This window comes from Tauraco erythrolophus, chromosome 27 (assembly GCF_009769465.1).
Source record: "Tauraco erythrolophus isolate bTauEry1 chromosome 27, bTauEry1.pri, whole genome shotgun sequence".
Taxonomy (NCBI): Eukaryota; Metazoa; Chordata; class Aves; order Musophagiformes; family Musophagidae; genus Tauraco; species Tauraco erythrolophus.
The window spans coordinates 6,774,318-6,788,853 of record NC_141491.1 but is presented as its reverse complement, the minus strand read 5'-3'; the positions used below and the strand labels follow the sequence as shown (position 1 = coordinate 6,788,853).

The following is a 14,536-nucleotide window of genomic DNA, read 5'->3' as shown; positions in this document are numbered from 1 at the left end:
CCACCAGCCAGAACATCCGTGTGTTATCAACATTCTTCACAGGCTAAATTCAAAACACAGCACTGTGCCAGCTACTAAGAATAAAATTAACTCTATCCCAGCCAAAAGCATGTGCACAGCTTGTGACCTCAGGCTTCAGCAAGTCTTGCTCAACAACAGGTTCCGTCTGAGCCGGAAAATGAGCCTACAACAGCTGGGGGCAAGTGGCCCGTGCCCTGTGCAGCTGGAGCTGCTGAGCCAGGGGCAAATCCTGGGATAAGCCCCAGCAAGGAGGAGATGCAGCAGCTCTTCCCCATCAGAAGCCTCTCCCCGGCCCCCATTGCCAAAGGCGGCAAAAGCTGGAGGCAGCAGATGCTGCCCTGGCCCCTTGGCACCACTAGCCATCCGCAGGAGTGGCACAGCACCGAGAAGCACTGCTCAGCTGGGCCCTGAGCTCCGAGGGCAGCCACGGCTCCACGAGGGCAACAGGGATTTGGGGCAGATTTAACCCAGAGGGGTGAAGCCCCCCATGCACGCACCACCTCCATGTCCAGGTGTCCCCTCCCAGTGCACTCCATGCCCAGTGCATCCCCCCTGCCCGCACATGCACCCCATACCCTTTCCCTGGGCATGGACCCCGCGCAGCCTCACTGAGTTTTGCTCAAGGAGCCCGTCAGTGGGGAAATGCCCCCAAGACCCTTCCCCGCCGGGACCGGGCTGGACAAAGCGCCTCTATTTTGAACCCCCCGCATGTGTGCTCAGAGCAGCCCGTGCTGTGACACTGCTCCCCGCCAGCGACCTGCCTCTGGGCACAGAAAAGGGGGCCAGGAATTAGGGCGGGTGCCCACCTTGTTTTCACCACTGGGGTGAAGCCCCCCCCCACCCTCTTCCCTCACAGCCCCTTCGGGGTGCCCTGGGTTCGGCTGGGATAGAGTTAATTTTCACAAGATGCTGGGAGGGGGCGCAGCCAGGACAACTGACGCAAAGGAGCCAAAGGGATATTTGCTGCCATATCACACTCGGAGGATATACTGGGGGAGCTGGCCGAGGGAGGGGATTGCTGGGCAGCGGATTCCAGGTGGTGAGCGATGGCGGCGTTGTGCATCACTCGTTTGGTGGTGTTCTTTTATCAGCAGTATTGTTGTTGGTATCCCTTCCCTCCTTGTGCTGTGCTATTAAACTGACCTTATCCCAAGCCATGAATTTTCCCTTTTTCTTCCCACTTTTTCTTCCCATCTTCCCCGTTCCCACCGGGAGGCTGGGGGGAGTGGGGGTGGGCAGCGAGCGAATGGCCCACTGCGCTCAGCTGCCGACTGGGGCCGGGGCCTGAGGAATTTGAGATACAGATAGTGATAGAGATGGGAGAGACGGGATGGATGAAGGATAGTGATGGGCAGAACATGGGCCGGACATTGCTGGAGGGTGGGATGATGGGGGGGGGCGGGGAGAGGGGGTGGTCCAGTTGCTGCACCTGCAGGGGATGGGGCAAGGGGTGGGTTGTGTGTAAGTTCTCCCTTTTTCCTTCGGTCTCCTGATGGTGCCGTTGTAATTTTGGCGCGGGCAAGTGGGTTTTGGTGCTGTGAGTGAAGTTTGTGCCTCGTGGAGGCGAGGGCTGGAACGTGGTGGGTTTGTGCTGTGGCGTTCGGTAGCGGAGGGAAGGGGTCGCGGGGGGGGCGCTCCTGTGAGGAGCTGCTGGGAGCTCCCCTGGCTCCAGGTCGGAGCTGTCTCTGGCCGGGACCGAGCCAGTCAGCGCCTCTGCGAGTGACATATTGAAGAGGGGACAAAGGGACCCGCACCGTGCGGGACCCACAGTGGAGGTGGGGGGGAGGTGCCCGAGGGGGGCTGGCCCCGGCCTCCCACGCTGAGCTGCCGCCACTCAACTGGTGCTGGATGCGGCGGTGTGGCTTGGAGTGCTCCGAAGTGGCCCGTTCCTGTGGCATCCTCTGGGCTGAGCTTGTCCTGCCGGGACCGCCGAGGTTTGTTGGGCTGGTGGGGGCCTGGCGCGGCCGCGCAGCCCCAAGGTCAGTGAGGATGGAGCGGGAGGAGGTGTGCCAGAGCTGAGATTCCCCTGCAGCCCATCGGGAGATGGCAGGCAGCAGCCTCCCTGCAGCCCACGGAGATTAACAGTGGAGCCGAGATCCACCTGCAGCCTACGGAGAACCTCACGCTGGAGCAGAGATGCTTGAGCCTGAGGGAGTTCCTGGAGAGTTGTCTCCCTGGGAAGGACCCCCCCAGCCCACGCTGCTGGAGACAGATGGTGGAGCAGAGATGCATCTGCAGCCCATGGAGGACCCCATGCCGGAGCAGGTGGCTGCACTCAAAGAAGCTGTGACTTGGTGGGAAAAGCCCGCACTGGAGTGATCTGATGGGTAAGGATTGCATCCTGCGGGAAGGATTCCCGTCGGAGAAGGCTGTGGGGACTGTCTGCCAGGAGGAGGGATTCCCTGGGGAAAGAGCGTGAGGAGTCCTCCTCATTAAGGAAAGAGCGGCAGAACCAGTGGGTGAGGAACTGACCTGCAACCCCCCCCATTCCTCATCCCCTGCACTGCTTGCGGGGAGGAGGGAGCCGGGGGGGTGAGCGACCAGCTTCATGATGCTTATTTGCTGCCTGGGGCTAAACCACGACAGCACCGTGCGGTGAAACTTCCCGAGAAGAGAGAATGTGCCGGGGAGCCAGAGAAAGACAAATGCAAAGTCCGGTCTGAAAAACCCACGAATGCTGTGAGTACACCCTGCCTTCCTGCTGCTTCCCATTCCTTGCAGGTGTTTCTGGGTTTCTCTTGGGTCTGTAGTGAAATCTCATGCCACTTACATCACACTACGGGCTCTTGTATTCTTCGTGTGACCCTGGGGCTGAAACAAAGCAGCATCTGTGCCTGCTGGAAGTACACACTCGTAAATCTTCCTGCTGTTACAAAGCTGGAAAGAACAGAATAGTTAAGTTTTGCTGTTTATAACTGAAGTAACTTGTTTTCCACCTGCAAGGTACAGTCTTGAAATAAGCGTTTTGGAAGAAGAATCCAAATAGAAGTGGTTCTTCTGTGAACTGATCTCTATCAGTCCCCCATTGCTTGGGGACGCTGGCTTGGGCCCCGTGTTCCAGCCAGCCCGCTCGCTCCTTCCCAGGACAACGAGACGGAGCTGCTGGGCCAGGATGGTTGCAGCTACAGGTGGAACAGGCAGCTGCCTGCACTCATGGACAAGGAGGGTACGGCCGGGGCAGGCTTGTGGGGGGGATGCTGTGGGTGTGGAGGGGACAGCAGGATGGGCAGGGGTCCCATGGGGTGCCAGGATTCACCCAGCTGGGGAAGGGGGCGGGGACAGCACTGGCAGATGGGGCTCCAGGTTGGGGTTGGAGTGAGGTGGGGGGACAGCCCTGACTTGTGTGGGACAAGAGCCTGTGGGGTTCAGGGTGGGGCCAGGACCCCCTTTCTGGGTGTCTCTGGCCGGGCAGGTGCCCCTGCTGCCTGCCCCGTCCTGGGCTGGCAGAGCTGCCCCCAGCCAGGGCCTGCCCCAGGGGCTGCAGAGGGGCTGACCCCTGCCCCTTGCCCCCAGTAACTGCAGCCTCGACGGAGCCCAGGCCAGGCTCGTCCCACAGCCACCTCTCCTGAGCACTGGGGCTCCTCCTGCCCCTCCAGCCCTCGTGGGACAGATCCAGCACTCCACATCCAGGCTGGACTAGGGGTGCCCAGCCGAACCCTCTGCACCCTGGCCGCCAAGCAGGTGAGCGAGCAACTCTGGCCAGCAGCAGTAAAGGGCGATGGGCAGCCAAGCGCCTGTGTGGTCTGAGTGGGCTGGCCCTGGATCAGGATCTTCCCATCATGCACAAGGAGGAGTGAACAGCATCCCTCATCTTATCATGTCACCAGAGGAGCTGAAAACAGCCCCAGTCCAACCCCCTCCCTGGGTCTGTGCCGGCTTGGTGCTGCCACGCTCCCCCTGGCACCTCTCAGCCTCCACCAGCCCCGTTTGGCCCTGATGGCCCCTGCCAGGGGAGCAGACCCCTCCAAAGGGGGTGTGGGAGAGCAGGGTGGTGCAGCAGGAGGATGATGAGGTTCCATTGCTGCTGAAGGCAGTGGGAAATGGGGATCCCAGCAGGAAGGGTGGCAGAAGGACATGGCTTAATGCCAGAAGCACATTGCACTCCGAGCCCGCTGGTTTGCTATCACTGATCCCCAGGGATGAGCATCACCGAGCTGGTTTCCTGATCTCCTAGTGGGAAACTCCCTTTGTCGCTCCCTTGTCCCTCTTCCAACACTGTCATCGATGGAAAGAGGGCACGGACCCCGTGCTGCCCAGCTCGGAGCAGCGGATGCTTCCCACCTCTGGAGCAAAGCACCATAACCCGTTCTCTGCCCTCACCTTGGGGGGACACGTCCCCTCCTTTGCCTTCTGCCACCCCCACGGCTTGGCCCTGCTTTTCCCAGCCCCCTTCTGCCACCCGCCCCCTCCCCGTGGGCGGGCGGGAAGCCCCACTGCGTGCCGAGACCTGCCCGCCTCGTGTCACGGCACCGAGCGGGGGCGGCGGGCGGGGGGACCTGCGGTGTCGCGGCTGGGGACACGTGCCTGTGTGCACGGGGGAGCGGCGGGAGCCCGGGCGCTACCTCCGCCCCGGCCCCGCTTGCCGCTCGCGGCCGCCGTTTTCCCTCGGCAGCCGCCGGTTCCGCCGCGCCGCCAGGGGGCGCTGTGAGCGGCGCGCCGAGCCCCGCCAGCCTCTCTGCGAGGCGGGGCGCTCGGCTCCGCCGGCGCGCGCGCGCGCGCATGCGTGCTTGCCGTGCGTTTGGCGCGCGCGGCGGCCCGTAGCCCGCGCGCGGCGGCGGTGGTGGGGGGGGCGATGGCGGGCGCGGCGGGAGCGGGCGGCGGCAGCGGCGGCGCGGCGGGAGCGGGGCCGGTGGCGCAGGGGCTGAAGGAGGCGCTGGTGGAGACGCTGACGGGGATCCTGTGCCCGGTGCAGGCGGTGCGCGCCGCCGCCGAGGAGCAGGTGAAGGTGCTGGAGGTGACGGAGGGTGAGTGAGGGCCGCGGGGGGCGGCGGCGGTGTCCGGGGGTGGTGGCGGGAGAAGGGCTGCCGCCGCTTTTTCCGAGCGTTTCCCCGGACCGGCGCCTCGTGGCCGCGCGTTGGCCTCGGCCGGAACTTCCCGGCTCGGCGCTCGGGCCGGCGGGGGGCGGCGGCGGCGGTCCTGCCGGCGGCGGGCCGGTGCCCGGCGTCTCGGGAGCAGCCGCTGCTGCGCCGCAGGAGCGCGGCCGCGGGCTCGCCGGCGGGACACGGCCGGGCTGTCTCCGGCCCGCGGCGGGGTTTGCTCCCGGCTCCGCGCTCGGCCGGGGGCCGGAGGGAACGGGCGGCGCGGCGCGGGGCTGGCTGCAGGACGCGCGGGGCTGCGTGAGAGCGGAGCGACCGGGAGCGCTCCGGGCGCGCTGTCCGCGGGACATGGCGGGCAAAGCAGCGAGGCGGCGGCTTCGGGCACCTCGTTCCCCCGCCGGGTCCGCAGGGTCGCTGGCGCGGCGGGCACCGGGAGCCGCAGAGCCTTCCTGCCGCGCGTCCGGCTCCCACCGTGACCTCTCCGCCGCCGGGCGGGTGTGTCCTCGTGGGGGCCATGTCCTGCAGGCCGCCGTCTGTGTGCGGCGGGTTTTGGGGTGAGTGTGATTGGTGTGCCCTTGGCTGGTGTGCAGCTCCTGTGCCGGGGCTCCGTTCTGTCGTGGGGAGCCAAGGGCATAGGGAGATACTGGAGCTGGATGGCAACTGGCCGATGGCTTGGAAGAGACAGCGCTTTGAAGAGCAAGCACCCCAAATTCCAACAGTGTCTCCGATGAGTCTGTTATGTACCTGGCCCTTTTATGATGGCACTCGGCTAGCTCATGGACTTGCTGCTTGTCCTGGGTACAAGCTGCACCTAAAAACCTAGTGATGGTAACTTTTTGTTTCACTTCAGCTTCAGTTTTGTGACTCATCCCAAAGAACTGGAATCTGTAGAAGCCCCTGGAAGATGGGCAGGGAGTCTGCTGTGACGGGAGCTGAGCGCCAGAGAGCGCGGGCAGCGCTGCCAGCCTTGGCCCTCAGTTGTGCCGGTGGGCTGGTTGTTTGTGGACCCTCCTGGAAATTTTGCCTTCCCTTTGTCTGATTGTGCCATTCTGAAAGTGTTCTGTGAAGTGTTTTAAAGTCTTTTTCTGCTTCTGAACTTTAGCTCAGAAATGTTATCAAGGGAAGCTCATAGTAAAGAGAAGGAGGGTGGAGGGCACAACTGCATCACCAATAGTGTTGTGGTTGTGTTGCTCTGGGAATGCAACTGGGGCTCCGAGAGGAAAACTCTGGGAATGCGACTGAGGCCATGAGAGGAAACTCTGGGAATACAACTGAGGCCCTGAGAGGAAGGCAGGTTGATAAAACACTTCTTCTTCTGCAGTCCCTTCACACGTGCTTGTAATGCTCTCAGGTCGAGTCTTCCTTGATGAGTTCCAGGGAAATGTGCGTGTCACTGCTGTGGTTGTTGGAGGTTTAACGAGTGATTTGGTGACACTGTGGTGGTGCCAGCCTGGAAGTGCTGTGAGATTCGTTGGCCCATAGAACCTTTGCCTGGCAAAGCTACTCCAGCTGGCGTGCTCTTCAGTGGCAAATTGTTTTTCCACAAGCCATCTTGAGTTTTACCACAAGAATGAGGTCAAGTTTTTGTAATGTTTTGGGGAACAGATTTGCAGAAAAAGAATATTTTTGGAGGGCTGTAGGTGATGGATGTCACTAAGGTCCCTTTGAGAGCCTGGGAATGCGACAGAATTACATTTGATGGATGATGTTAAGGGCAAGAGGAACGGAGGCATCTCTGCTTCTATTTTTTCACTGTTTTACAAATATTTTCAAGTCACCCTGTACTTCTCTGTGGTTGCAGTCCCAGCAGTGCAGGGTCTGTTGCAGGACCTGTACTGGTGAGCTGGAGTAGGCTGCAGAGTAGCCTCTCATGCAGTTTGCAGGTGACACCAAACGGGAGGGGAGACGTTCGGTGTCCTCGAGGGCAGGGCTGCCGCCCAGAGAGCCCTGTGGGAACAGACCGAGAGGGACCTCCTGAACTTTGTCAAGGACAGATACCAAGTTCTGCACCCCGGATAGGAGAATCCAGCGCAGGGATGCGGGTCAGGCACTGCCTGGATGGGGAGCAGCTTTGTGGCAAAGGGCCTAGGAATCTTGGTGGCCGGTGAGCTGGAGAGGGCCAGCAGTGTGCCCCAGAGGCCACCTGCATCCTAGGCTGCAGGAACAGGATCAGAGGCAGTGGTGAGCCCTCTTTAGTCAGCACTTGTTAGACCATGTCTCAAATACTTGTCCAGTTTTTCTCCCCCCTCCCAGTATAAGAAAGACAGCGACAGAGAGGAATGAGTTCAGCAAAGGGCCATCGAGTTGGCTGGGGAACTGCGGCATTTGCCACGCGAGGAAATGCTGAAGGAGAGAGGTTTTCAGCTATGGAGACCAGAGGGTATTGGAGGTGGATCTGACAGCAGCTTCTGGTAACTATGAGGAGGTTGTCAGGACGTTGTGGGGTGAGAGAAGGTGAAGGAAAACAGGCGAAAACTGAAACAGGTTCAGACTGACTATAAGGAGAAATTTTTTCATGGTGAGGAGAGCTAAGCTTTGGAGCAGATTGTCCAGAGAAGCTGTGCCACTTCCATCCTTGAGTATCTCTGGGAAAATGGTCTGAGCAACCTGATCTGGTGCTGCTAATGCTGCTTTCATCATGGTGGTTGGACTGAAGACGACCTGAGGTCTCTTTCAGCTGAATTGTTCTGCACTTGTGTGATTCCTCCTCTCTTGTCCTAGTCGAGCAGCGTGGGAGGAATAAGCTATATCCTCCTTTCCATGCTGGCTTTGGGATGGAGAAACTTGTAAAAAACAAGAGGAGGAGCTAAAGGAATACGGTGCTTGCTAACACTGTATTATTGAGGTAAAGAAATGCAGATTGTGTGTGTCAGAAGTACTTCAAAGAAACAAAAAATGTAGTGTCATTAAGCAGTGTAAAGAAGATGCTGGAAGTAAAAGGGAGGGCAGTAGAAAAGAGCACAAATACTGGCACTTTTAATGAAAAATAAATGAAGGTAGACAAAAAAAATGGAGGAAAAACCTGTTAAAGACATAAAAACTTACGATGCTTTCAAATGTTGCAGAAGCATTTCAGAGGGTGTGAATGACCACCAGGTGGCTGAAGTGTGAAAGGTATGTTCAAGGAGTAGAGTGCTGCAGAAAAGGTGAATTCCTTGTGTTGATGTTGGCTTAACTGGCCATGTTGAAGGGCCTCTGCAGGAGACATGTTTGAAAATCCCTGTCTAGTTGAAGTGTGAGTGGATGAATTTACCCTTGTCGGTTTGCTTTGAATAGCAAGTGCTTCAGGGTGGATGTCCCAGAGTTTTAAAGGGACTCAAACACTGAATTACCATGAGTTGTGCTGTAAAACTTGCCTCATCAGGTTGCTTAGGGACCAGATAAATTCAAGTTGATAAACATGGGACAACTTTTAGTAAGGTCTCTCAGGTGAGGAGCGGAGGAGTGGATGTTGAGGTGGGTGTAGGGGAGTTGGTGTGGCTTTTGCACTGCCTGCAAGGATTAAAATCATGTCAGGAGCTGGAACGAGGAGGGCTGGGTACATGTGGTTGTTGTGGCAGAGCCGATCTGTGTTTAACGGAGAAGCTGTTTGAAGGAGTCGTGGGTTGCCAAAAGCTTTTAGAAAATTCCGTTACTGAAACTTGTTTAAGAAACTGAACTGCTGGGGATGGCTCTTGAATTGATAATTGATTAAAATCTTGAAGACAAGAGGTAGAAGAGACCGATGGTGTTTGACACTGCAGGGAGGTAATCGAGAGTCCCGTGTGAAGCTGGGCTGCTCAGCACGTCCATAAATGATGTGGAAAAGAGCGAGTAGTGGTGTGGCAAAGTTGCTGATGGTGCTGCTCAGTCTGGCTGGAGCGAGAATCAGTGGCAAAAATTACGAAATGATTTCACGAGAGCGAGTTGAGTGTGCAAACAGCAGGTGTAGGTCAGTGTTGGTCCACAAAGTAACGCTTGGGGAGGAGGAGGCAGCCCAGATGGTACCTTAAAGAGCAGCAGACTGTCCTGACTGTTTCTAACTGTTGCAGGAGATCCCATTGTCAGTGTGGAGAGTTTCCTGAAAATTCCCATTCACTGCTCTGCCATGCTCTGAAAGCCAAACGGACCGTTAAGGAGGGAACGGAGAACAAAGCACGACATAAATTCCTCACGCTTCTGCAGCCCGAGTGCCGCACGCGTTGCTGGCTTGCTGCTCTCCGAAGGGATAAAGCAGGGCAGTAAAATCCAGCACAGAACATGTTCCTAGAGGTGTGGAAAAGCTTTTGTTCTGAGAAGGAGCGAATACATTGACTTTTCTGCTTGTGAGAGAGCTAGCAGAGATGGAGGCTCTGAAGTGGTAAGCGACAGAGGACGTCAGTGAGGAGTGGTCAGTTGTGACTTCTTGTAAAGCCGAGATCAGATGGAAACGAATCGGAAAGGAGTAGAAGGAAGGAGGTGGTTTCCCCCAGTGTGCAAACTGTGGAACTCAGCGCTGTTGCACGTTAGATGTAGAAACGGTTTTAAAAATGTTTTGATGTTCCTGAAGGAAATAAACTCCTCAAGAACCATCAAACATGCTGGTTGGATACACCACCTGCTTCAGGAGGTTCCTGACGCTGGGATTTCCAAGGGAGTTGTGGGGGAAGCGCTTCCCCCACTCTTTCCTCAGGCCACTTGCAGGTTGGGTTGTGCCACGCGGCAAAGCCAGGGCAGCAGTTGGCTCCCTGTGTGCTGGGTGCTGCCCGCACCGGTGTGGCTCTGCTTCCTGCTGGGTTTCGCCGGGTCGTGGTGATTCCGTTTGGTGTGAGGATGCAGTCGAGCTCCCTGAAGCAGGTTGATGGTGGGTCTGGCCGGTGCTTGTGCAAGGGGATGGGCAAAAACGCGCAGTCAGAGGTGAGCCTCTGGAACGCGCTGGGCTGTCCCAGAGGAGTCTCCTGTCTGACTCGACACAGCTGTTCTGGAGGAATACGGGATGTCAGTTCTGGAGAAGGGACACGGTGGCAGTTCCTTCTTGCTCTATTACCCTTTAGCAATGTCCAAACATGTCCCCAGCAATTCAGAGAATCATAGAACCATGGAATGGTTAGGGTTGGAAGGGACCTCAGAGATCATCTAGTTCCAACCCCCCTGCCATGGGCAGGGACACCCTCCACTACACCAGGTTGCCCAAAGCCCCATCCAGCCTGGCCTTCAACACTGCCAGGGATGGGGCAGCCACAGCTTCTCTGGGCAACCTGCTCCAGTGCCACAGCACCCTCAGAGGGAAGAATTTCTTCCTTAGATCCCATCGAAATCTCCCCTCTTCCAGTTTAAAGCCATTGCCCCTTGTCTTATCACTACATGCCCTTGTAAAAAGTCCCTCTCCAGCCTTCCTGGAGAGCTTCAATCTCTTCCCTGCTTCTGTGTCTTCTGTCTGCTGAGAAAGTGTGGGAATAGGCACCACCTGACAGCTTAGGGGTGGGAGGTGAATTATGGTCAGTCTCCAGAAAGAAGCAAGTTCACCCGGTGACCTTTGTTGTCTCTAGGTTTTAGGGGAACATCAATAAATCCAATGTCTGAGACTGCTCAGGGCGGAGGCAGGGGAAGCGAGAGCTCTGGGTTGTGGAGCGGTGCTGCTGTGCGCGTGTCTGACTTGGCTCAGCTCCCCCATCAGCTTGTTCCCAGTGAAATGGGGATAGTGTTTCCATTCCCCCTTTCTGTGGGCCGTCCAGGTAACATTGTGCACCATCTCTCATGGTATACGTGTGCGCGCTATGGCTGCTGTCACATGACTTGAGGATAATTCCATAATGTGTAAATATCGTCTCTTCCTCTAGGTCTTACTAGATCAGAGACCTCGTATGGAGGCCAAGCCATCTCCAGGAATGTCAGAGCAGGAACACTGTCGCTCTGAAGAAGGTTCATGTCCACCAGGAGGGATCATACTTCGACCCCGTTAAGAGAAGCAGCATCTGTAAAACATTTCTCTAAATTACACTGACAAGGAGTTTTAATGCCGGCTTCTCATTCAGTTGGAAAATACCACTGCCCGCTTGCCTGGTTAGAGAACAAATTTGCAGTTTTCTAGTGGTGGCATGAAATCTTTGAGCTACTGGCTCTTGTGCTCTGGAAGTGTGGTGGTGCTGGATGAATGGCTCCAGGCTGGAGAATTGCCTTTCTGTTGCCTGTTTGTGCTGCGTGGTTCTGTTTGCCCTTTTTGCAGGGAGAAAAGGCGTTTTCTAAGGCTGCCTTCAGTGTGGCTTGTTTGTGACATCTTGTGTATGAGACGGCATCTTCTTCAGCTCCGTCCTTTGCAAGGTCGTTTGTTGCCAGGAGCTGAGATGTGCAGGTGGCTGTGAAGATGGAGCTGACCTTGGCAAATTGACTCACATGCCAGTCTGGGCACGCTGACCCTCTTTAAAGTGTCTTGTCCTTCTTGTTTGAGACGAGTCCTGTGTAGGAGACAGCTGATGCTTTGATTTGAATGTGATCTCAGGTTTGACTATTGGCTTTATGGGTCTTGTAAATGTTCTTTGGTGTCTTCTCTTCCAGAGCAGGTGATTCAGCATGTTTAGTTTGCGGAGGGTTTCCCTGCCCGTGGCGGGGGGCTTGGAACTAGATGATCTTTGAGGTCCCTTCCAACCCAAACCATTCTATGATTTAGAACTCCATTGATTCTCTGATGATATTGGCATGATAGGATTTGCTGTCCGTTTGTGTCAGGAGAACAGCTGTAGATACAGTGATGGCACGCATCACTTGTGCTTCACCATTCAGCATGTTTTTGCTTATGGTCTACTCCTTCCTGACGTATCCATATGGTGTCAAGAGCAACTTCTGTATTGCCTTGGGTGCCTCCTTGCATACGTGGTTTTATGCCATAAAATGGAGTGTTGTGCGGAAGGAAGGATTCTGGAGAGTTTTCAAACATGGCTGCAATATGTAGTTGTGTGGTGGTCTCTTGGCTGTGATTTGAATCATAGTAGAGTGGATGATGGGCAGAAATGGGTGGAAATCCTGTGCATGGATAAATTGAGCTGAATTTTTATCAGCAGTTCACATTTAAACATTTGAACTGAATTTTTAGCAAGGAAGTTGGAACAAGAAATGGCCATCATGGGACACGTGATAGCTGACTTCCAGGAAGAAAGGTTATTCACAGCAGCAGATGCCCTTATTTGCGCTGGGAAATGCTGCAGATGCGTTGAGTGTAGTGAGAAGCTGTGAAGAAGGGACTTCAGGTGAGATACCTAGAGCCATCATGGGTGCTGGAGAAGACTGGCCTTCATCTTTCTGTCCTTTTGTCCTTGAGAAGTGAGGAAAATACAGTTGTAGTTTTCAGAGGTGTGCTGAAAAAGAGAGTGCTTTTGGAGCAGTCGGAGCGTCATGATAGATGCTGAAGAAGTTCCTCAAAGATGTCACGCTATGGCTGAGCGTTAGCTGCTTGCTTGGTGTTTCTTCCTAGTCTGTCTGCAGATGCCCTCCATGCTCCACACCGGTCTGACCCTGTAGCTGACCCTGCTTTGAGCAGGAGCTGGACAGCATGACCTCCTGAAGTCCCTTTCAACCCGAATTGCTTTGTGATGATGTTACTGAAAACCATGGAAAAGGTTGTCCGCGCCTGCGTAGCTGAAGACTGCGGTGCACGAGGGGTGGGCAGATGTTGGGTGAAGGGAACTGGATTTCTGATGCTGCTGCGGGCGAGATCCGGTCTCTGCAAACCGAATGTTGTTTTAATTTGGAGCGTCAGCAGCCGTGGGGCAGTGGGTTCACCGGGGTTGGCTGCAGCAGCTGCCATGGCCTCTCCCGTGCCGGTGCCCGTCTCTGCCCCAGCAGAGACAACTAAGAGTGACCTGTAGCAGCTCCTGAACCAGCTCCGTAAGGACGTACTGAGCCGGACTCAGTCGGTGCTGCCCACTTCGGCAGGGCAGGATGTGAAGTGCAGTGATTCAGTAGAAACTCCTGCTCGTTTATTCCTCCCGCTTGCTTAATACTATTTTTTGGTTTAGTCCGGCTTCATTTTTCCAAAAAGTTGGGGGTGAGGAGGTAGTAGGTTACGTAAACGGTTATGTGGTAGGTGGAGCTTGGTTGTGAAGGAGAGTTGGAGTTTGCTAATATTGAGGTTAACGGAGAGGAGAAGCAGAGCTGGGAGGAAACGTGTTTGCTAAGTGTTCCCTATGTAAAAGTTTCTGATCTTCTGGTTTTACAGACTTTATCTTGGGAAGATGGATGGATCCTTCTGGTATCTTGAACCTACAGAACAGAAGTGGAGGAAGCACTTAGGAAGAGATGCATTTAAACTGCAGTTGCCCATGATAGAAAGTTTCCCCAACTGGGGAAAAAAACCAGTAATAAACCAGTTCTTTGAGAAAAGAGGAGCCAGTGAGCTATACAAGGATCAGTGTGATTTCAATCCCTGGCAGGATTCTTGGGCCGGCTCGTTAAACAGCTTGCTAGTGTCCATAACATAATGGGATGAGTAGATGCGGCACAGCTAATACAGTTTTATGTGATGTATTCCCAAGAAATCCATCTGATTTTCGTTGGATGGGAGAGCTGGCGTTTTGCTTAAACAAGCAAGCGCCGGGTGTGAGTGATGGGTGTTTCGTAGGGTTCCCGATAGGAATTTGCAACGATGGTCGTTTGTCAGGTAAGAACATCCAGTTTTGTGACGTTTTAAGGTGCACGATTGGCTGAAAACCTGTGCATCGAGTTGTCATCGGTGTCTTGCTGTGAAACCCAAGGGCTTTTGAGACGGAGCCCTTGGTGCTGCCGTGGTGAGTGCACCTCCACTTCACTAATGAGGGCACTGCAGCCTGCTGGGAGAGCAGAATCAAAAAGGTGTTGGGAAATCGGAGAGAGAGCTGGAACTAGTCGAACCAAGGTGCTGTAAGTCGAGTGCAGAGTGCCGTATGTAAGGGCAAAAATGAAATGCATGTGTGCAACCAGATGTAAAGGCTGCAAAACAGTCGTAGCAGCAAGTTGCGACTGTGTGAAGCTGTTGCATTTGTTCTGGGGTTTTAGTTGGTTTGCGCCCTTGAGAATCGGGGCTGAAATGCGATGCCACGCTCAAGTCTGGAATATTGCAGACTGATAGAAGAATAATTACTGCTCCAGCTAAGAGGAGTGTTATGTTAAGTACAGCTCAGAATGAGGCTCCCTGCTTTTGCAGCTTGGATAAGAGAGTTTTTTCCTGTTGTTTTTTTTTTTTTTTTTTCAAAATGCGTGGTCTGTGAAGAAAGGTTGAAGGAACTGGCCACGTTCAGTGTAAGCATGGGAAAGCAAGAGGCAATTTTCCTCCAACCCAGAATAGCCTCTTACAAGCGAGGTGGGTATTAGGAGAAACTCAGATTGCCATGTTTGTGAAGCACTCCAATGTGCTGCCAAGGAAAGTGGCACAACTCTTTTTCAGGAGAACTTTCGGGGCATTTTTGTCAGGGATGCTCTAAGCATGTTTGTCCTGTCCGTGGGAGTCAGGTTGTGGTGGTGGCTCCTCCGGGCCTTCCTTCTGCTCTGCA

At 55.2% G+C, this 14,536-nt stretch overlaps 1 protein-coding gene across 2 annotated transcripts in view; it reads left to right on the top strand.

Moving 5' to 3' along the window:
* Nucleotides 1–4,813: 4,813 nt before the first annotated feature.
* The window catches only part of IPO9 (importin 9), a 40,745-nt gene continuing 31,022 nt past the window's right edge, over nucleotides 4,814–14,536 (top strand). For both annotated transcript variants that reach the window (XM_086627282.1, XM_086627283.1), the window contains exon 1: nucleotides 4,814–4,985. In XM_086627282.1, the coding sequence (XP_086483408.1) occupies nucleotides 4,814–4,985 (172 nt within the window). The remainder of the gene's footprint in view (nucleotides 4,986–14,536) is intronic.